This window comes from Acinonyx jubatus, chromosome C1, assembly GCF_027475565.1.
Source record: "Acinonyx jubatus isolate Ajub_Pintada_27869175 chromosome C1, VMU_Ajub_asm_v1.0, whole genome shotgun sequence".
Classification (NCBI taxonomy): Eukaryota; Metazoa; Chordata; class Mammalia; order Carnivora; family Felidae; genus Acinonyx; species Acinonyx jubatus.
Genome location: NC_069381.1, coordinates 158,412,513 through 158,433,469, shown reverse-complemented (window position 1 = coordinate 158,433,469; position 20,957 = coordinate 158,412,513). Strand labels below are relative to the sequence as shown.

The 20,957-nt window shown below is 40.3% G+C and overlaps 1 protein-coding gene and 2 long non-coding RNA genes across 5 annotated transcripts in view; 1 reads left to right on the top strand and 2 right to left on the bottom strand.

The window, feature by feature from the left end:
- LOC128314066 (uncharacterized) overlaps nucleotides 1-3,212 on the bottom strand; it is a 158,769-nt gene extending 155,557 nt beyond the window's left edge. The window contains exon 1 of the long non-coding RNA XR_008295442.1: nucleotides 3,022-3,212. This is a non-coding gene — a long non-coding RNA (uncharacterized LOC128314066). The remainder of the gene's footprint in view (nucleotides 1-3,021) is intronic.
- Nucleotides 3,213-3,736: 524 nt separating this feature from the next.
- Nucleotides 3,737-20,957, bottom strand: part of ITGA6 (integrin subunit alpha 6) — a 76,782-nt gene continuing 59,561 nt past the window's right edge. For 2 of the 3 annotated variants that reach the window (XM_053215284.1, XM_027055488.2), the window contains 6 exons: nucleotides 19,715-19,888; nucleotides 18,070-18,168; nucleotides 17,859-17,969; nucleotides 17,661-17,759; nucleotides 11,261-11,386; nucleotides 3,737-5,822 (listed from right to left, as the gene is read on the bottom strand). In XM_053215284.1, coding sequence (XP_053071259.1) covers nucleotides 5,661-5,822; nucleotides 11,261-11,386; nucleotides 17,661-17,759; nucleotides 17,859-17,969; nucleotides 18,070-18,168; nucleotides 19,715-19,888 — 771 coding nt within the window. In that variant the 3' untranslated portion in view covers nucleotides 3,737-5,660. Of the gene's footprint in view, nucleotides 5,823-7,945; nucleotides 8,076-11,260; nucleotides 11,387-17,660; nucleotides 17,760-17,858; nucleotides 17,970-18,069; nucleotides 18,169-19,714; nucleotides 19,889-20,957 lie in introns of all 3 variants that reach the window. The other variant, XM_027055489.2, reaches the window with a different exon arrangement.
- LOC128314064 (uncharacterized) lies at nucleotides 4,896-10,053 on the top strand. The gene is made up of 2 exons (XR_008295440.1): nucleotides 4,896-5,017; nucleotides 5,715-10,053. It is a non-coding gene; the product is annotated as an uncharacterized LOC128314064 (long non-coding RNA).

Here is a 20,957-nt window from a genome sequence, read left to right as displayed (position 1 = left end):
AAGCATCCATTACATTATTTTACTCTTTGGGAATAACTTTTTCACAAATTCTGATTATGATTTTTGGTCCATTCTATACAAGATCTGGTAAGTAATATCATTATGTAGACAAAAGGCAGTGGATTTTATATTTAAAAGTATAAATTAGCTATCATGCCATCCAACCACTTTTTTGATTAAGTATTAGTTATCATATGGTAAGTTCCACAAGAACAAGAATCAAGTCTGTGTTACTTCTGTATCTCTATCGGCTTCCATAGACGTTGGCCTGTAGTAGGTACTTTAACAGGTTCTTTATGACTATTGAATGTCAAAATAAATGAATTATAATAGCTTCACATGACGAAGAAACCAAAACTATTGCATACTTCTACCCAAAAATGACCATAAAAGAAAATAAATCATACTTTTGTTAAGATCCTCTCCCATTCTTAGAGGTCAGATAAAAGGTATGGGGAGGACTGTGGTAATGATAGAGAATTTGTGTGTGCGTGTGTGTGTGTGTGATTTTTTTTTAAATCAAGGTATAGTTAACACATGGTGTTAGTTACAGGTATACAACATAGTAGACAAGTCTATACATTATGCTGTGCTCATCACAAGTATAGATGCCATCTGTCACCATAAAATGCTATTACAGTATTAATGACTGTATTACCTGTGCTGTACCTTTCATCCCTGACTTACACATTCCATAACTGAAAGCCTCCATCTCCCACTCCCCTTCACCCATTTTCTTGTTTCCTCGCCACACCCCCTTTCCCTCTGGCAACCACCAATTCTCTGTGGTCATCTGTCTCTGCTTTGCTTTGTTTTTTATATTCCACATATAAGTGAAATTATATGGCATCTGTCTTTCTCTGACTTACTTCACAGCATAATGTGCTCTAGGTCCACCCATGTTGTCACAAATGGCAAGATCTCATTTTTTTTATGACTAATATTCTACAGAACGTAAATACCGCATCTTCTCTATCCATTCGTCTATCAGTGGACATTGAGGTTGCTTCCATATCTTGGCTATTGTAAATAATGCTGCAGTAAACATAGGGGTGTCTGTGTCTTTTTAAATTAGTATTTTTTTCTTTGAGTAAATACCCAGTAATGGAATTACTGAATCATATGGTATTTCTAATTTGAGGAACCTCCATACTATTTTCCACAGTGGCTGCACCAATTCACATTCCCACCAATAGCACATGAGGGTTCCTTTTTCTCCACATCCCCACCAACACTTACTTGTTTCTTGTGTTTTTGATACTAGCCATTCTGACAGGTGTGATAGGTGTGAGGTGATATCTGATTATGATTTGATTTGGATTTCCCTGATATTTAGTGATGTTAAGCATCTTTTCATGTATCTGTTAGCCACGTGTGTCTTGTTTGGAAAGTGTCTATTTAGGTCCTCTACTCATTTTTAATTGGATTATTTCTATTTTTAGTGTCAAGTTGTAGAAGTTCTTTATATATTTTGTATATAATCCCCTTATTGGATGTTTCATTTGCAAATATCTTCTCCCATTCAACAGGTTGCCTTTTCCTTTCGTCAGTTCCTTCACTATGCAAATGCTTTTGATCTTGGCATAGTCCCAATAGTTTATTTTTGCTTTTGTTTCCCTTGCCTGAGAAAACCTGGCCAGAAGAATGTTGCTAACTAAGGCTGATGTCAAAGAGATTACTACGTAGGTTTTCTTCTAGGAGTTATGATTTCATGTCTTCCCATTTAGGTCTTTAATCCATTTTGAGTTTTTGTGTATGGTGTAAGAAACTAGTTTTCCCAGCACCATTTATTAAGACTGTCTTTTCCCTATTGCATATTTCTGCTTCCTTTGTCATAAACTGATAAGTTTGGATTTATTTCTAGGCTCTCTATTTTGTTTCATCGACATAGGTCTTTTTTTGTGCTTGTACCATAGTGTTATGATTATTATAGATTCATAGTATATCTGGGATACATCCCTTTAGCTCTGTTCTTCTTTCTCAAGATTGCTTTGGTTTGCCATCTGTTGTTTTAGGTAAGCTTCCTATAAGAGGTCTCATTTGTATGTGTATCCCCAGAGTCTATTACCATCCTTAGAAGTTTTACTTCCAACTGGAAGAAACAGTTAAACGACATCTATCTCCATTTCACAATGACAGGGTGTTAGCAGAATATTCACTTAAATCGATCTACTGGTTATTGGTGAATTGAATGCTTATCTGCTAAGCTCTGGATAACAAAAGAAGTAATGTCATCCCTATAGTTTGAGACTTTTTTGTGAATGTTCTAGAAGAATGAATAGTAGGAAATTTTATCTGATCTCTGCTAACATGGGTCTGTTGCTGCCCATTTCCATGCAACAGACAGCCTGAGAGATGGCATCAGAAGGGCAGAGACTGATGCCCATGAGCTCCACTGACTTATAAAATTTGCACTTGACTCCTTTACTCCAGGGTCCTCATTAACCATTCCCTGGCTGGTTATATACTTTGTGGCACCTTCTCCACCCTCACACTGTGCTAGACCAGTTTTCTCACTCTGATTTGTGTTTTATAATTCACTTATTCTTGGAGGATTTAACCATGAATCCTTTCACAACTGTCCCTCTAGATAGGTCTGTTGTTATCGCCTTTGCACACCTGGCCTCAGCCATTGGTACTCAGCACTCGGTGCTCCCCATTCTAACAGCTGGGCCTTTAAGAGTCAGCAAAACCTTTTTTTTTTTTTAAGAGAAAGAAAGAGAAAGAAAACACTTGCCATTTGACCAGAAGCAGGAACTACTAGAAGAACAGAGGCCTACTAGCTTTTTTTTGCGATAGCTACTTTTTTGAAATCATTCTGAAGTTAATTTTCTTCATCTCTTTGAACCTTGCCTTCTCCTTGGTGGTTGAGCCATGACTGGACCCTACCCTTAGGTGTTATAGAATTGCCTGTAATCATTTACCTTATGCTACCCCACCTGATCACAACTTTCATACATTCCTGTTTTCTTAGCCCTCAGGTTGTATTCATGTGGAACCCAGCCACCTATAGCATTTCACTCTTTTCTTCAAAACGAAACAATCTGTTAATCCCAGTCTGTCTTCCCACATTGTCCTTTCATAGGTTAGTGTACTGGAGATCACTTCTCAATAAGATATTTTCATTTAGAGTAGAAGGCTTGGTCTTATCCTTACTCCCCTGGTCTGGACAATTTAAAGCATTCCCACTTACATCTCAATAGTCTCAACTAGTCTCAGTATATTTTGCATTGGAAAATTATTCAGGCCAGTGCATGCTGTGTTATCTGAGCACTACATACATGCCTTATTTTTATTTATTAGATTGTGATAAACCAGCTAGAAAAGGTTCATAAAATTGCTTAAATCTAAACAAAATCCTTTGGTGAAGAAAATATTTTCAGACTGGTCAATTCTGCCAGATCAGTCCTTGGTGATCAGTAATGACACATGTCACATCCAAAATAACTTCTAAGAAGAAAGCAACTTTGCCCTAAGAACTTTTACTCTTCATTCCATGGTATCATTGCTAAACGACATCTCTCAATTTGTAGGCATCTTGAATAAACCATCTTTAAGATCATTTTCTTTTGACATCAACTGAACAGTAGAGCCCAAAGGAAAAAAAAGAAAACCTTCAATCATATAAAATAAAAACCTCAAATACTTCAGTTTGGCTCCATGGAATAAAAAAAACAATTCAGGTTATAATTTTAGAGTTTGTTTCACATATATAATGTGGTGTTACTAAGCAATGAACACTTTCATAAAAAATTTATTTCACACTTTTATACAAATATCCACAGGTATTTTCTAATCATGAAATAATTTTACAGTGCTAGTTAGTATTAAAATGTATCAAATGCAAACAGACCAGTGACTTGACTTGAGATGACATTTTTAACAATAAACACCACTACATTCTTGTTTCATTGTTGTTGAACCACCCTTCCACCTCCTCCCTCCCTTTTATTCATTTTTTTTATAACAAAGGTCTGTAACACTCAAAATACCAGCTTCTTAGCAACCTAGAAAGACAGTGCATTAGGTTACAAGTTACCTAAGGAAGAAATTGAGATTTCAAACACTGGTATGACCGATTTTAGAGAAATTTTTGTAAACAAAGTATCATTTGTAAAACTGTCTTTGTGAATGAAAATCCCAAAGTACAACAAGAGTATCTTAAGGGCATACGATTTCTGAAAAGGAAAAAAAAAAAAAAAGCTCCACAGCAAAAATGGCACATATAGCTGTATTTTGTTCTTTTGAAAGATTGAGACACTGCTTATACTATATGCAAACAAATTAGCACCTGCTTGCTATTATTCCCCATATAACAATATTTTGAAATTTTTTTAAATTCAGCTTTACTATCTATTCAATCTCTGTTGAATGTATAAAAATGCCACTTCATTCTTATAATTAAGCCATTTAAAATTGTGGTTAGTGCAGTCCCAAAGTAATTTGGGGGAATACAGATTAGGGGAGGAAACAACGTTAAAGACAGAACATTGACTCACTGTTTCCAACATTTAAAAACTTAAAAGCCATGATGTTCTGACTTTCGGTATCAGATACTCAGTAGTCTCACGCTGGATCAGTCTGGATCTGCCAGAGGCACCCACCATTTCTTTCAAGTCCTGATTATACAATACTTGCAGTAAGGACTAAACTGCACTGAAGTTCAGCAAACGAACACATTATTTCCAAGGGTTCCTGAAAGTTACAGCACAAAATGCAGGACACATCACACAGGGCTCCAAACTCAGAAATATCCACTGTGTGGTAAGGATTAAACCTCTATGGTTAATTCCTATTTCTTAAACATTTTGGGTCTGGAGGAAGGCGTGTGAGGGCTGTCATGAAGGGAGATGTAGTAGGAACTTTATAAGGAATGTTGTTGTTGTTGTTTTGCAGTAAATCCAAACCATGACAATCCAGGTTGTAATTCTGATGGTTTAATCCAACTGGAAGAGAATCTTTGGCCTGTCAATGACAAAATGGTTTATAAAGAAGAAAAAATAAATACCATATACAAGTAAGTATAACTAGCATTCAAGTCTGTTGCACCTGTGTGTTTTAGTGAAAAGGAAGCATGAAACCTGTATGTTATCTAGTGTGAGTATTCACACATCTAGGAAATGGGAAAAGATGGCAGGATGGCAACATCACCTATTGCACATTTAAGAATAGCACTTTAAATCGAAATACAACTCCCCCGACGGCATAGTCTTGTGATGAGGGACAGTTAACTTGCGAGTTCTCGAGTCCTATGGGAACAATGTATGCAGAGGCAGCGCCAGGTTAGGACCAGTCTGTTAGCGCCGAGACGGGGAGCCCTCTTCAGCTAGGCTAAGCGGGAAGATGTCACGTGAGCGCCACCCGGCGGTCCCTGTCCCGGCACGTGTAAGTCAGCCACACCAAAACAACAAAGGCAACCCGGAAAGTTAAATTAAGGCAGTGAAAGAAAAATCCATTCCAACAGTCTTAAATTTGGCTGTGCAAAACCGGAGCCTCAGGCTACATGACCACGTCCACAGTTGAAACTGCTCAGTTCGTACTGTGTGTAGTCTGTCTGAAGTTAATATTCCAGGGATGGAGCAGCCTTTTAAGTCCGTTTCGATTTGAGTTGGGAGGGGGAGGGTGCAGTTTGGGAACTGTGAAGCTTTTTCTGGCCCCCTTTAAGAGTAGCTTTCATTTTCATTCCACCTTGTGATCCACTGTTTTTTTTCAAGGTTATCATTATATTTTTCATCTTTGATCTCCCGCTCTTCCTTCCGGATCCTCACAGCATGGTATCGGGGAACGCTATCATCGTACCTAGAGCGTTTAAAGAATCCGCACTGACGAAGGGGAAAGAGAAACAGAAACAAACTAAGTATCTCAAGAAAAGCAAATGCACAAAATGGGAATGTCTAAGCTTTCTGTTCAGCTACGCCTACCTTTGGATGAAGGGGAAAAAATAAACATGGTTTCTTTTAAGAAGGAACTAGTAGGTCCAAAAGACATACCAGCAGTGGGGATAAACAGAAGAGAAGACAGCTGTAACATTGCAAGAAAAGTCCGTTTTTCCATTGTGTCTCTACTAACAAGAGTTATGGAAAAATGCTTCCATTTTTTATAATCACGATATTCTATGTTAAAGATCTAATTTTCAGGTTAAAAAGATTGGTCTTTAAAAATGATATTCTAATAAAGGCCATAAACCAAAGATTATTCATACCCCTTTCCCACTAACAAAATGGAATCAGATCACAAATATTTTACAAATTACTATTTAAATATGCCAGTGTTCAAATGGGCCAATTTAAGAATCTTCTCTCCTCCAAGGCTCAGCACATATCTCTCATTAGCTACCAGGCAATTTACACTGCCTGGATTTCCTGTTGTGCTTATAAATTAAGCTGTTTCATTAATAAATCATGTAGTAACTGTGTCCTGTAATAAAATCAATTGTGTACCACAAAGAACTTGAGGACAGTAGCACTACATTGAATTTCCGAGCACCCCTGATTTTTTTGGCAAAGGAAATTTAACACTTAAATTATTAATGAATATATATTTTATTCATTTTTTAAAAAATAATCTAATTGAAAGTAGATTTTTATTGAGAACATATTAGGAAGTTTTTTACTCAAACTGAATTTTTAAAATGAATAAAATATACATTTAATGAAACAGATGTGTTTTCAATTTAAAAATGCAGATAGAGGGAAGATGAGGAAGACAGTTGGAAGGGTCAATTTGTATCACGTAACAGGAATGGAACATTTAGATGTTATAAAAGTGTCACAGGGCAAAGTAAAATTATATCCAGGCATCACTAAATCAATAGGAAAAACTGACCAAGACATTTTGTTCTAAGGCCATTTCTACATTGGACTCCATAATTATTCTGTGCAAAAAGCCAAAATACCTATCAGTTACAAAATGTGGCTCTTCATTTAGACAAAGGAGGAAATCAAGGGTGGTATGTAAAACTGAAATGGAAATGCTGGGGTTCATCATGACAATGCCATGGAAAGGGATTATGGAGTAATTCTATCCTCTCATGCCCAGAGAAATGGAAAAAGGAATTATCACCAATTCCTGTTTCCATGGATCTACACACAAGAGAAGCAAAATACATGAACTTAAAATCAACCAAGAACCAAAGTTGAATAAAATCTCTAGGAACATGAAACAAGATCAAACTCCATTACAACAACATTGAAATAGTAACTGTCCAGAGCATTTTTATATTAGAATTTTGCATAATGAAAGTCACTTTAGTATAGAACCATCTTCTGAAATTGGCCATCATGTCCACCATGTCAACAACAGTCATAGTTTGTTGTAATGGTCTTTGACCTGTAGTAGATAAGCAGGAAAAGGAAGTTGCATGCTTAGCTAGCATAAAACAATTTCTGAGCAACAATAAAAGCATTCCAAGCCTTCCCCCATCACTTTATAGCAAGATCAAAAAAGACAGTGAGAAAGCCTTCTCTTCAGGAGAAACACAATGTTTCCAACATGCAACAGGTTAATTAGGCAGTCAACACAAGCTTCTATCTGTGGGAAATTCCAAAATGGACAAGAAACCGGTCACGATTTCTTATTCATCTTTGAAATTCCAAGTGGGATGCTAGGTACTGGATTGACAACACATGGCAAACTGGGCTACTGTGGAGGGCTAATGCCTCCTTTTGTGTGTACATAGATTACAATCTTCTTCATTGCTGTGGGTGATGTTTGACAACAACACAGAATAACTCACCTGCAACAAAAGATTCTTTGTGCATTTCTAAAAAATAAAAAAACCCTGAGCTTTCAAGTGAAATAGAATAAATCCAAGCAAGGCAAGCCAGTGTGGACATTTGGAAACATCTGTTAATGGGACACACACAGCAAGCTGTTGCTCTTAAAGTTAGCCACCACAACCATAGCACGTCCCACAGCTAGCAATTAAAAAACATTGATCAATTACCAATTACAGAAGTAGATCAATACTATGCATCAGAAGTAAGCCTCTCTTTATCAGATGGCTGAGCATGGATCTCAGCCTTGTGATATGTGGCATCATAATGATCTTTCTTATTTCTCTTGAAGAAACCACACTATAAGGAAGCAAGGTATTTAGTCAGTTTTACAGTTTTGTATATAAGAGCTAAACAAAAGCAAATCTCAGATGTTAACCTGTTTTCTATTTATAGCTTGTTTATTTACAAAGAGACCATGATGGATCAGCCAAAAGTGGACAGCCACCGCACTATGTTACACGGACAGCGACCAAACCAACTCGATTCTCATGGGTCTCTGGTCAGATACTTAGATGACATTACTCAGCTGATTTTTGTATTTGCAACAGAAATCCTGAGGACAAAAATCATTGTAACGATTATGAATATGAACTCTAAAACAGGCAAAAGACTGACTTTTGCGTTTTACTTAGACAAAGGTTAAGGAAGTTCTCTAAAATTTAGCACAAATCCAAATAAAAAAAGATGCTGCATTTTTCTGCCTTTCACAGTAACTTGTATGGAACAAATGCCATCTACCTGAAGCCTTTGGATTTGTGGGTAAATCACAATATAAATTTGAATTTACCATCATGAAAGAATGATTGCTGTCATTTTCCCAAATTCTGAACCACTATGAAACCCTTAAGTGGTAGGAACCTATGTTCTTCAGGTTAAGTCACTCTAAATGAACACAGAAGTGTAATTCCACTTTCTACTATAATTTCCTTCATTCAATGATGGAGAAATTCTTTGGTCTACTTGTTCATAAGGCTATGAAACTGCCCTTTGAAACATAGCTTGGTCAAATAAACCTGCCCTCCTGGAAAACTGTGCTTCCTAGCCTGGCAACTCATGAAAGTAAAAATCTAGGTCTGTTTTGTATAGCATGCTAACTACTAAGTACATGAGAGTATTCAAATTTAAATGAAAAAAAATCCCTCCGTCGCACCAGCCACATTCCAAGTGCTCGGTAGTCACCTGTGTCTCATGACTACACATTGCATAGTGCAGCTGCAGAACACTTCCATTATCACAGGGCGTTTTATGGGCAGCACGGATCTAAACTGTCTGTCCTGGTGTTTACTTCTGACTCTCTCCATTTAATACAGTGAACACACCCAGCCAACTTTCACACATGCCAGGCAACAGGGTGGGGAGAAGGAATGAGCCAGGAACCCAAAGTCCTGGTCCTGCCTGCAGTTTGGCAACATTCTTAATATCCACAGGCATGAGCATCCTTGTTGGCACAATTAAAGCGACTGGACCAGCCTCAAGGACTTTTTGTCTTTACCTTCCAACAAAACCCTATGTAATATCCTGGAATTTAAAGCAGATATCAGAACTACTCTGGTTGAAGTGGGGATATTTGCACTAACTCCCCTGCCTCACTTCATCTTGGCACCTATGTGGATGTGCAAAACCCACTTTAAAGGCCACTGAACCAGAGTCCTCTCCGGCCCTCCAGTTCTAGGATTTTAACACAAAAAAAAATAGTTCACTTTCAGAAAGAAGAGTATCCGTAAAGTAATAAAAATGATCTTCATGGAGGGGACATAGAGGTTGTCTGAGTTGCACTTTTGAGTTCTGGATACTTTAGAGCTACAAACAACCCATGAGATCACACAGTCCAATGTACGTACTAAAGAGCTAAAACAAACCAGTGCCCTGGGGAGATGAAATGATTTGCCTAAAATTATATAGCTTGGGTTTCTTAACTCTCAACCCACTGCTATGTCTCACCCTCATTAAAGACTGCCAATAAGACCTGCTCTGAAAAAGACTGTCTTTGTGACCTCCTCCCAAGAGTACACGAAGGCCATCCTCAGATATCAAACCTCAAATTCAGTTTTTGATACCAAAATAGCTTCCAGAGCATCTCCTGTGGCTGGCTGTGCTGACCAGAGAAACCTACTGCCTAAAGTGAACATCAGAGGTAGGATTGGCTAATGTCCAATTCAAGGAGGAGTCTTGGCATGAACAATTACGAAGCTTCAATCACACACTTAGAGGACACCAGAAAGTTATCTCACACTAGGAAAAGGAAGTTACTTGGAAAAATAAAACAAAAAAGAAATGTCCAATATTTGAAAGTGACAACATCCTGACTCCTTGTCAATTATACTTGGATCCAAGGGAAGGATATAGATGGTTTGGTCCTGGAGATTGTTGGTAGAGGTTCATAATCATTTGCCCAAAATCCCGTGGACCAGAATTTTTCTGGAAATCCAGAAATTTTGGCATCTTAGAAAAGTAACATGCTGCATACATAATGCCACTGTAATCTAGACATTAGTTTCACAGTACTGCTAAATAAAGGATAAAGGGTATATACTGCCTCTCTTCATATGTCGTCTTGTTCCCAAATAAGTCGTTACAAATTTTCAGAGTTTTTTTGCAATTTGTAATTGTCAATAAGGGACTATGAGCCTCCTTTACTCACTCAGAATTGTCCAAAATCTATAGGTCATAATCTTTGGCAATGAAAGTATGCATCCATCCCACACACATATTTTTGTAATGTAGACTATTTACTGGCAGAAATCAAGGGGAAGATACTAAACTTTATTTGTGGGACCAAATTCTCACGAAGAACATCAAATTAAACCCAGATCTTCCTCATGTTTGATAGAGGCTATGAGGACTCCCTTTCAATGGAGTTATTAATTTCATGTTTTTAATGTTTATTTATTTATTTTGAGAGAGGGGGGGAGAGAGAGAATCCCAAGCAGGCTCTGTGCTGTCAGTGCTGAGCCTGACACGGGGCTCGGTCTCATGAACTGTGAGATCATGACCTGAGCTGAAATCCAGTGTCGGATGCTTAACTAACTGAGCCACCCAGGTACCCCAATTTCATGCTTTTCTATTTCTAATCTAGCTGCAACTGTAAGTAAGCCCCGTTTATTCACAAAAGTTGAAATTAACAAGGATACACGTTCAGGTTAATGGGATATCCAACAATTTGGCTTAGATTCCTAATTTAAGATGAAGAAAACACTGAAGTAGTAAAACTTTTAAATTGTTACTTTCCGAACAGCTAAATTATGTGAAAAGATTTTTTTTATTTAGGAAGCTTCTCATAATGTACAAATGACATACCTTTAAATCTAAGGTGCTTGGTAGATATACAGGTTTCACTGTAAAATTCTCAAGTTTGCTCTATGTTGGCAAAGCTTTATAATAAAATGTCGGGGAAAGGGAAGCATTACAAAGAAATGTACAGACTATCAGTGTAAATTCACTGTTTTCAAAAAACAAAAACTCAAATGCCAGCCAGGACTTACCTTCCAGAGTAAAAACACTAAGAGAGCAAGCATCAAAATCCCAGCAAGTATAGCCACTAGGATGATCCACCAGGGTACTCCTGAATATTGAGCTACGGTCTTTGAGGGAAACACAGTCACACGAACCTATGGGGCACAAAAGCAAGCACCACTGTAAGTGGGGTTCATAGTTCTAATTCTGTTCCAGACACATTTTGAATACAGCCTAATTGCGATGACTTTGATCTAACTGATATGAGATCTTTTCTCAGAACCTGGAAAATGCTGGACTGTGTTTTGACAAAGTTTTTTTTTTTTTTTTTTGCTAACCCATCTTTTTAAAACCTTTATATTGAGTTAAAGTAGAGAAAATTGTATAATAAATCATTTATTCATCACCAAGTTTCAGCACTCATCAATACGCAGCCAATCTTGTTTCATCTGTATAATCTGGGTATCTTTTTGAGAATGATCACCTTCTCTTTTCATTTTCACTAATGGAAATAGAAGGGCCCAAAATGGCTAATATAGGCCATAATTAGCCTATATTCCTCAGATTGAAAAAATGTTTATATATTTATTTTGAGAGAATGAGCAGGGGAGGGACAGAGAGAGACGAAGAGAGAATCCCAAGCAGGCTCCACACCGTCAGCATGGAGCCTGATGTGGGGCTTGAGCTCATGAACCTTGAGATTATGACCTGAGCCAAAATGAAGAGTTGGACACTTAAGTGACTGAGCCATCCAGGCATCCCATTCCTCACTCAGATTTTAAAGATGATGTGAAATATGGAAATAGGGATGGAGCTGCATTGCTGATACATTTTAACTTTTCGTTAGGATGTCCAACTAAGGACCCTAATACACAGTAACGTTTCCTGCAATGGCCGTGTACGTGTGTTCTACAATAATATATTTGGACAAAGTAAGCCCTGGATTTGTTCTTAGAGGGCTTAGAGCTGTAAGCTGCAGCTGGTGAGAAGCCTAAACTCTAACCATTTGATAGCTGGCAAATACCAATGAAACAGAAATAGTGTCTATTCAGAAACCTAAGAAGTTGCTTACAGCAATTTGCAACAACTCAGTTATGTGCGTTTAGGATTCAGGTGGATTTCTGTGAAACCAGGAGACTATTTTTCCAAGCACGTAAAAGACCTGGTGATAGCTACAAACAGGATTTTGTAAACGGATTAGAGAGCTTCCAGTTGGGTTTCTGATATTTCTGAATTACAAGAATGTAAGGTGAAGGGTAAAGAAAAAGTGTGAGTACTTGGCTTCTGAGAAGTGTTTTCAGTCAAGTACTCTGTATTAGTACCGAATTCCTGATGCTGCCTAAAAGTGCTTCTATGTCTGTCTACATTGTGCTTCCGTACTTACGTGATTCTCTTTTTAAAAGAAAACCTCTTCACTAGAATACTTCTCTTTCTACTTATAATAGAAAGTAGCTTCTCAGCCTCATTTACAGAATATACTTTAAAGCAAGAGAATTGCTTTTCTTTGAACATTTAGGAGGAAAGAAGTCTGTTTTCAGCCTGTTACACCAACTCTGACACCTCTCCCAGCTTCTGTGTTTCCTGTTATGCTCTCAGTGAGGTTTCTCTCAAACTGCCAGACAACTGTGGGGGTGGGGGGGCCCCTTTGTTCAATCCTCCCTACCTTCCATCCCCCTTCGGAAAGGCAGCCCAGCTGTAAGCTAAAACCACCCCTGATTACTGGGTCTAACACAGGCGTATCCATTTAGTGGGAAGAAAGAATGGTGAGAGACCAGTGATGAAATAGCGTACTCGATGTGACTGGTAAGCCTGCCTACTCTAAACCAAAACAAACAAAAAAAATTAGCTTATGCTGGTCTCATTTACTTGGGGGCCAGACGACAACCTGGAAGGACCATCCTCATTTTTAAGAATAAGTTCTGATAAATCTGGACGTGGAGAGTGGAGACTGGTCCGTGGCAGGGGACCCAGCCCCACAATCGCACTGTGTATCAGAGTACCTTTTAAATGGCTGATAATAGGGGAAACCACTCCTATAAATGGCAGCAATCCAACAGTATAAGAGCTGAACAAGGTAATTTTTGATTTGGTGGGGGTGGAGTGTACATCCTGCTGAGGGGTCTAGCCCCGAGTCTGACTACCATTCAAACCAGATTTTGGAGCCTTTCAGAAACTGTGAAACAACTCAGCGTCAAAGACTGAAGACTGAAGCCAGGGGCAGGGCTACACTTGTAAAGGGCAGATGTGCTCTGCAAACCCAGGCTGTGTGTAAGGCCACACTGCAGTCCAGGAAGGTGAGAGAGGTGAGTCAGCAAGACTTTGTTTTTTCCATAAACTTTCACCTAAATTTTGTTTTGTTTTTAAGACAGCCATTCTCCAGCTGGGACTGGGAATCAAGGGGGAGCTGACCTCAGAACTGGGGAAGGGGAGACCAGACGTGAGCTGCAGAGCTCTGGAAAGCCTGGTCAGATCTTGCCACAGCAGCTATTATTGATGGACAGTGACAGGTTAAGGGGAGTAGAAATTACTCCAACTCCAAAAACATTTGGGGGGGGGGTGGTTCTTTAAAATCTAGGCGTTTGCACTTTTCACATATGCATGTGAAGATGAGGCTTGAGCTCTGCTGACGCATTAAATTCCATCATGAGCGAGCAGTGCTTAGACCCCATTTGCCTGCTCACTGCCAGAATGGTTCCCCTGAATCACTCTGTGACATAGTACTCTCTATTCTTAGAACATCAATGTAAGAAATCACATGAAGGGATTTTCATATCTTTCACAAATCTCTCTATCAAAGACATCATCACCTTTCATGTGCATTCCTCATATCAGAAACCCATCTTATAAAAGGATCCAGATCTCATATTCTCTGAATTTAAAGCCAAAAGAAGGACATCACATTCCCCTGAAGAATGATATGCCTTTTACCTATTTTCAGCAATGAGGAAGCAGATACTCTTTTCCAATTTCCTTAGGAATGAAGTGGGGGATATATAAATACAACCAATAAACAATCTCTTCCTTCCTTGACTTAATTCAACAATTATCTCCTGGTTCACATTCCCCTAGACCATGAAATTCTTAACAGTCAACACTGTATCTTATTCAACTTTGCTTCTCTAGCATTTGTGCAGGGAAGGCACGTAGTGTGTGTGCACAATAAGTACTTGTTAACTGGATGGATTTAATTGATGCTAAAATGTAACCATTTTATCTGGTTCAATTAGGTGACCAGCTCTCTGACTTTATTATAACAATGTGCTAAAATGTATAGAGAAGCAAACAGAACACTCTTAAAATTGGTTGCGTTATAAGGAAACTAAAAGGTGTTTTTTGTTTTTTTGTTTTTTTGTTTTTCTTCCTTTTCTTTCCTTCTAGCCAGGACTAGAGTGAAAGCAAGGAGAAGTTTTAATATGAAGACCAAAAGACAAGACTGAATTACTCAACCTCCTTTGCTTCTATCTCCAAAGAAAAATGATCTTCAGACTAGAAAGGACAGATGGACTAAGATAAAGATGAAACTGAAACCCACAATAAGTGAGGGAATAAAGAGAAAGGCATCCTGACACTTGAATTAAGCTCACATCTTTAGGCCCAGGAAAAGTACACTTAAATACTAAAGAAAATACTAAAGAAACATGTAGATGGATATCTGAGCTGCTGTATCTCAGAAATCAGAGTCAATAGAAGAAGTACCAGAAGACTAGAGATAAGCAAATGTCTCCATTTTCAAAAGAAATGCACTTTAGATACAAAACAGTAATACATTCACAAATCCACCCATTATTAAATAACCAAGGAGGGTCACAGCAGACTTCACTTCCCATTAGCATGCACAAGTTCTCCAAGCCCTTACATGAAATGCCCCAGAGAACCTCACTTTCATTTGTGACCCAGCCACTAGACTGGGTACCAGCACCCTAGTCTCATCATCTTCCAGAAAACAAGAGCATTTGATGGGGGCCTGTGAGCCCAAGGTCTGGTCTCACGTCACATGGCAGTCCTGTGACCTGAGGGAGAGACAACCTTCCTTGGATTGTTTTCTCATGGGAATCTGACATCTGGAGACTTACTGGGAAGCAGGCGTTACAGAGTCAAAGAATAGGAGCCCTGAAACCAGAGACTTATAGGTTTCAACTCAGGATCCCAACTGTGCCTGCTTCCTTTTAGGTAAAATGGGTAAGTCTACCTTGTCATTCTTCTGAGGTTTAAATGACTGTACATAGGTAAAATGTCTAGTAAATTGTAGACATTTTATTAATGCTTTATGATGTTTATCCATCCCCTCTAAAGTGTTTCTTCTTTTTCCAGCTCTAAAAACTCAGTGATTCTCAGGGTTACTGTTGTTGTTTTGTTTTTTTTTTCTTTTAAGTGTTTATTTATTTTGAGAGAGAGTGCACACAAGCAGGAGTGGGATGGAGAGAGAGGAGCGAGATTCCCAAGCAGTCTCTGCACTGTCAGCACAGAGCCCACTGCAGTGCTCGAACTCCCAAACCAGCAGATTATGACCTGAGCCAAAACCAAAAGGCAGTAAGCCCCTCAAGCTTACTGATTTAAAGTTCTAGCAAGCTATCGCAGCTGCCTCCAGTCAGAGAGGGTAGAGAAGGGCTTCTCAGGAAGGTTATGGCTCCACTGACCGTCCTCTATGATGCCTTATTGATAAGAGGCAGAAAGGTGGGCTGGAATAACATGCAAAGATAATCTAAGGCCAGGGTGACGTATGTCCTGGTGAGCCTAGGACAATCCTAATTTATATCCCTTGTCCCAGCATCCTGCCCAGTTTAGCATTTGCCCCAGACAAAAAGACAAATGTGTTCTAGTTTGGATGATAGGTTTTAACAGCTAAAAATCACTGTATTCAGAAACGAGTGCTCAGGAGAGCTCACTGCTGGCTCAAAGGACTGAAGCCAAAACACTTCTATAGGCACATCAGTAGATCAGTTTAAGAACGGTAAGTCACAATCTTTTTCTCCAGTCTCTTGTAAAACATCCTGGTCTATGACATGCAGTCACTGTATCTTGAGAGCATGACAGAAGCCCCTGTGGGCTACAGACCCCCACAAGGAACCCTTTCCAGTGTGCCCCCGAAGCCACTGCTCCCAGTCCCGTGAAGCATTTTTCTCAATTGCCTGGGTGAGGCCAGAGAAGGCATGCCTCTCAGCTTTGAAAAAGATAAAACCTTGCAGGCATAGAACACTACCAGGGCAAATGATCAAGACTCAGAACTACTCTGTGAACTGAAATGACAGACCACAAGCAAATCACATAAAATGTAAGGACACATTTAAAGGCATGCATTTAGGGGCGTCTGGGGGGCTCCGTCAGTTAAGCTTCTGACTTCGGCTCAGGTCACGATCTCGCACTTGGTAGGTTTGAGCCCCGCGTCAGGCTCTGTGCTAACAGCTCAGAGCCTGCAGCCGGCTTTAGACTCTGTGTCTCCCTCTCTCTCTGCCCCTAACCCACTTGCACTCTGCCTCTGTCTCTCAAAAATAAATAAACGTTAAAAAATATTAAAAGGTATACATTTAGATTTTTAAAAATTGCTCAAGGACAGGATATGGGAGCTATAGCTTGACAGCACATCCTTTTGAAAACACCGGGAAGTTTCAGCAGAACACAAACCGTAGCCGCTAGAAGTGCAAACACAGTCTCCCATGTTCACAGCAAGACCAAGTTTTAGGCTGACAGAAGCGTGGGGCCGAGGTGTCTGGAGTTCGGGGCCTCAGGGTGAGGCGAACCAGGCAGACAGCAGGTCCACACTCTGCCCATGTGGGAGTCACGCTGCCGGACCAGCGCCAGCCCAGGAGGAGAGGGCCTGGCATGACGGGTAACTGAAGAGGTGGATGCTTCGCTCTGAACGGAAGGAAAGGCATGTCCAAGGGGCATCTCCGTTTCCTTCAGTTATTCCAAAGGCCGCTACGTGGCTAAGAGAGAGGGCTCATTTGGGACTTGTGCCAAGGTGCATAACCAGGGACCGATTTTGTAAGATTCACCTCTGGATTCACATGTAAAGAGATCTTTTCCAATAACTGCAGCTGGCCACACGTGCCATGAGCTGCTCCATAAAGTGGTGGTGACCATCAGCGGGGACACTCCCAGCGATGACTACGGCATCAGGGATGGTCTAAGACTTGGGGTTTCTACAGAGGTGGGAGGTGCACCCATTCTTTCACGGGGCTAATAGCTCTCCAATCTGCCACGTGCACTGCAGAACTAGATGACCCCAGAGGTACTTCTTTTTCCAATGATTCTATTAAAATACAGCTTGGGGTGGCAGCACCTTAAAGCATCATCTAGACTTCTCCTAAAGGAGGGGTCACGGTGCTGTGAGCGAAATGAGTGCCACGGTAGCATGTCCTCAGGCTGGGGCACAGGGCAGAGACAGAGTGATTTTCTCCCGAGTTCAGGCAAGACAGGGGGACCTCTCACCTGAGTGCCTGCGTGTGGCAGTTTGATATTCTCAGCAGCGGCAGCAACATCAATGGAAGCCCGGACGAGAATGTCCAGGTAGTTCATTTTGGAATATTCCTGTTTGGAGACAAAGTTAGCAAATGCATTAAGGAAGTGAGAGATGTCCTAAGAAACAGCAAATGACTTGCAGGGGACAGCCTCACGGCAGGACCAAACCTCTAGAAACGTGCTGTTCCATAACCTCGAGCGAAGGACAACAGAGGCCTTGCTGTCCAGCCCTCGCAGCGGACAGCTTATGTTCACACAGTTCACGTTCATGCTGCAATTCTGGACAGGACACAAGAGGGGCAGTTAAAATCCAACAGTACAGGGAAGACCTTCCCGCCACCATCTGTCAAACAGTCCTGGCTCTTGAAAAAATACTTACAAGGGTCTGATATTTTCTTTCAGCAAATAAAGAAAATTTTCTGCCATCATCTGTCTGTTTTTCAGCAATTTCCCGTTTCCTTCTTGAGTTGTGAGACTCCTGAAAAGAAATTATATCCAAACCAGTTCTACTTAATGTAATTCTTTGTCCCTAGCATACAAACCCTTGAGCCCTCCCTCCCAAATAACGCCAAATTCACGTAATCAGCAATTAACATCTGCCCATCTCCTGTCATCAAAGGCACAGAAATAATTTAAGTGTAAAGTCCACAAATGTTCCGATCTCATTGCGAGTTTATTGACTAAGGTCATTTATTCCCACTTTGACTTCAAAACTCAGGCACAGAAAGAGGCTTTCTATGTTCTTCTGTCTCCTCACCAGACTGAGTACCCTGAGTTCAGGCATCAGATTTCATTGCTTTATCTTTAGCACCCAGCTCAGTAACTAATGTATGGTACAAAATCAGCACATCTTGAATAAATAAATGACACCGAAGAACAAGGAAAAAAGCAAAAGAACTAGTCAGTGACTTATTCAAAGTAGAGTACTGAAAAGTAAGCCATGTAAGAATTCTGCTTCAAAATAGCATTTTCCTTAAGACAGGATTAAGAGTAATGGGCCATCTTGGGTTTTGTTTTTGTTTTTTTAGTTTTATTTTAGAGAGAGAGTGATCTGGGGAGAGGGACACAGAGGGAGAGAGACAGAATCTTAAGCAGGTTCCACTCTCAGCACACAGCCCAACATGAGGCTCGATCTCACAACCCTAGGATCATGACCTGAGACAAAATCAAGAGTCCGACGCTCAACTAACTCAACCACCCAGGCACCCCTGGACCATCTTGTTTTTCAAAGTTGACGAACAGAGGATACTTCTATAAGCCGCCAACTGTTAACACTGGTCATACCCGAGTCACTCTACAACTTAAAAGAAACAGACATGCAATAACAAAGCAGATCCGCCAACCCAGCAGATCCGGGTTTAGATGATAAACCCGTTATGTGCACCAGTACTGAGCAGTTAAGAACACAGGCTCTGAAAACAGGCGGAGCTGAGCTTGAATGCAGAATCTGCCTCTTAACTGCCGAGCTGATTCTTAAAACATTAATCTCTCTGAACCTCAGTTTCCTCATCTATGAAGTGGTAGGGATAAGAAAAATACCTTAAAGGCCTATCAAGGGAATGAAATGAGAAAAAGCAAATAAAATGCTTATTAGCACAGTGTCTGAGACACAATAAAGACTCGACTAAGTATTCACTATTTTAAAAAATAAGAATGAAAGCTCTGAAGGTCACTTGCTAAGGTGCCAATATCCTTTGTAATGAGTTTGGTTCTCCCGGGAGTTAACACTGGCTGGCCAGCCCCCAGAAGCATATCCTAGTCCTCTTTATAGGTCATACCGGGCTGTAAAACTCCAGGAAGCGTCATTTCCTTCAACAAGTGCTGAATGACCCTGCCATAACGATCACTAATCAGCAGCAACCCTCAGCCTGACTTGGATACTCAACTGTAACAGAGAAACTGACACCAGAGAAAAAGTCAACATGCCACTATGTCAGTTTCCTAAGGAAAAAGATGATTTTCCCCTCAAAGGTTAGCTTCCCTATTTACATCGATGGAGACAGGAGATAAATCCATCAACATACCTTTAGTTTCAGGGAGTTTATTTCACTTTGCGGCTCACAAGCTATCTTTTCCAAGCCTTTGGATTCTACTTTCACCAAATAAAGCAACCATTTGCCATTGCTAATTTCTTTTGGCCACTGGATATTCAAGGTTGCTGTGCCGAGGTTTTTAAGAGGTTTACCCAAGTTAATAACCTGTTAGAAAATAATACGTATTATATATCTCAGTGTAATTCTCTCAACATAAAATTAAGTAGCAGCTCCTGTTGCCAAGGGAAAAAAAAAACCCAAAATATCTGGCATAATCCTACAGTGAAAGTATGGGCTCCAAAAATTGAGACTACCAATATGGGGTCCAAAACAGAGACTGATGCCTAAAAAAGGTAAAGAAAAATGATTGCTCATTCCCACCCAGGAACTAGTGTGTGCAACAGCATCTGTGGTGTAGATACGCCACACCCTCAACACACTCGGGAAGTCACCAATAACCTGCTTCTGGGAAGCCCCTCCCACTGTAAACATGAAGCAGGCTCTGTCCTCTACTACCCAGGGGAGGCTTGGGTAGCAACGCAGAGTCTGAGTAAAAACCATTATGACAGCCGTGAATCAGGAGTCCAAGCTGGGGACACAGTAACATCCCGCAGCAGAACCCGAAAGAGGCACGAGCTCTCTTTGTCTGTGCGCGGGGACAGCTGCGGAGCCCAGAGACGCGGCTCTCAGCCACCCCTGCGCAGGCATCATCACGGCCACCGCCACCACCTGTCACAGCTGTGTCTATGATGCTGAGACACACACACACACAACAGAATTCAACCCCTTCATCCTGCTGCGGACAGGGGTGGGCACATTCTTGCCATCTCAGACCCAAATCCACGGATGAGGTATGAGCCACCTCTGTCCTATGCGTTTCTGTTCATCCAACCAGACTTAGAGGCACTGTGTGACTCCTATTTTGAAATGCTTCAGAGCAATCAGTAGTCTTCTTTACTGGCACTGGGCTTGTGAAATGTTAGGGAACATTAGCCACACACAGTAAGAAAGATGTCCTTATGGTGGAGGAAGAAATGAGTCATAACACATTCTAAAGCCAAATATGAAGTACTTTGAGATTTTTGTTTTACAGACAGACTCTGGGGAGGGGCGAGGTGTTCCTTGGTCTCTACACCACTTACACATTAAAACTCTCTAACAGGAAAATGGCCAAACTGAACTGGATTTTGAAAGTCCTATGTTGAATGACGGTCGTGTTCTTCATTGTGGAGGA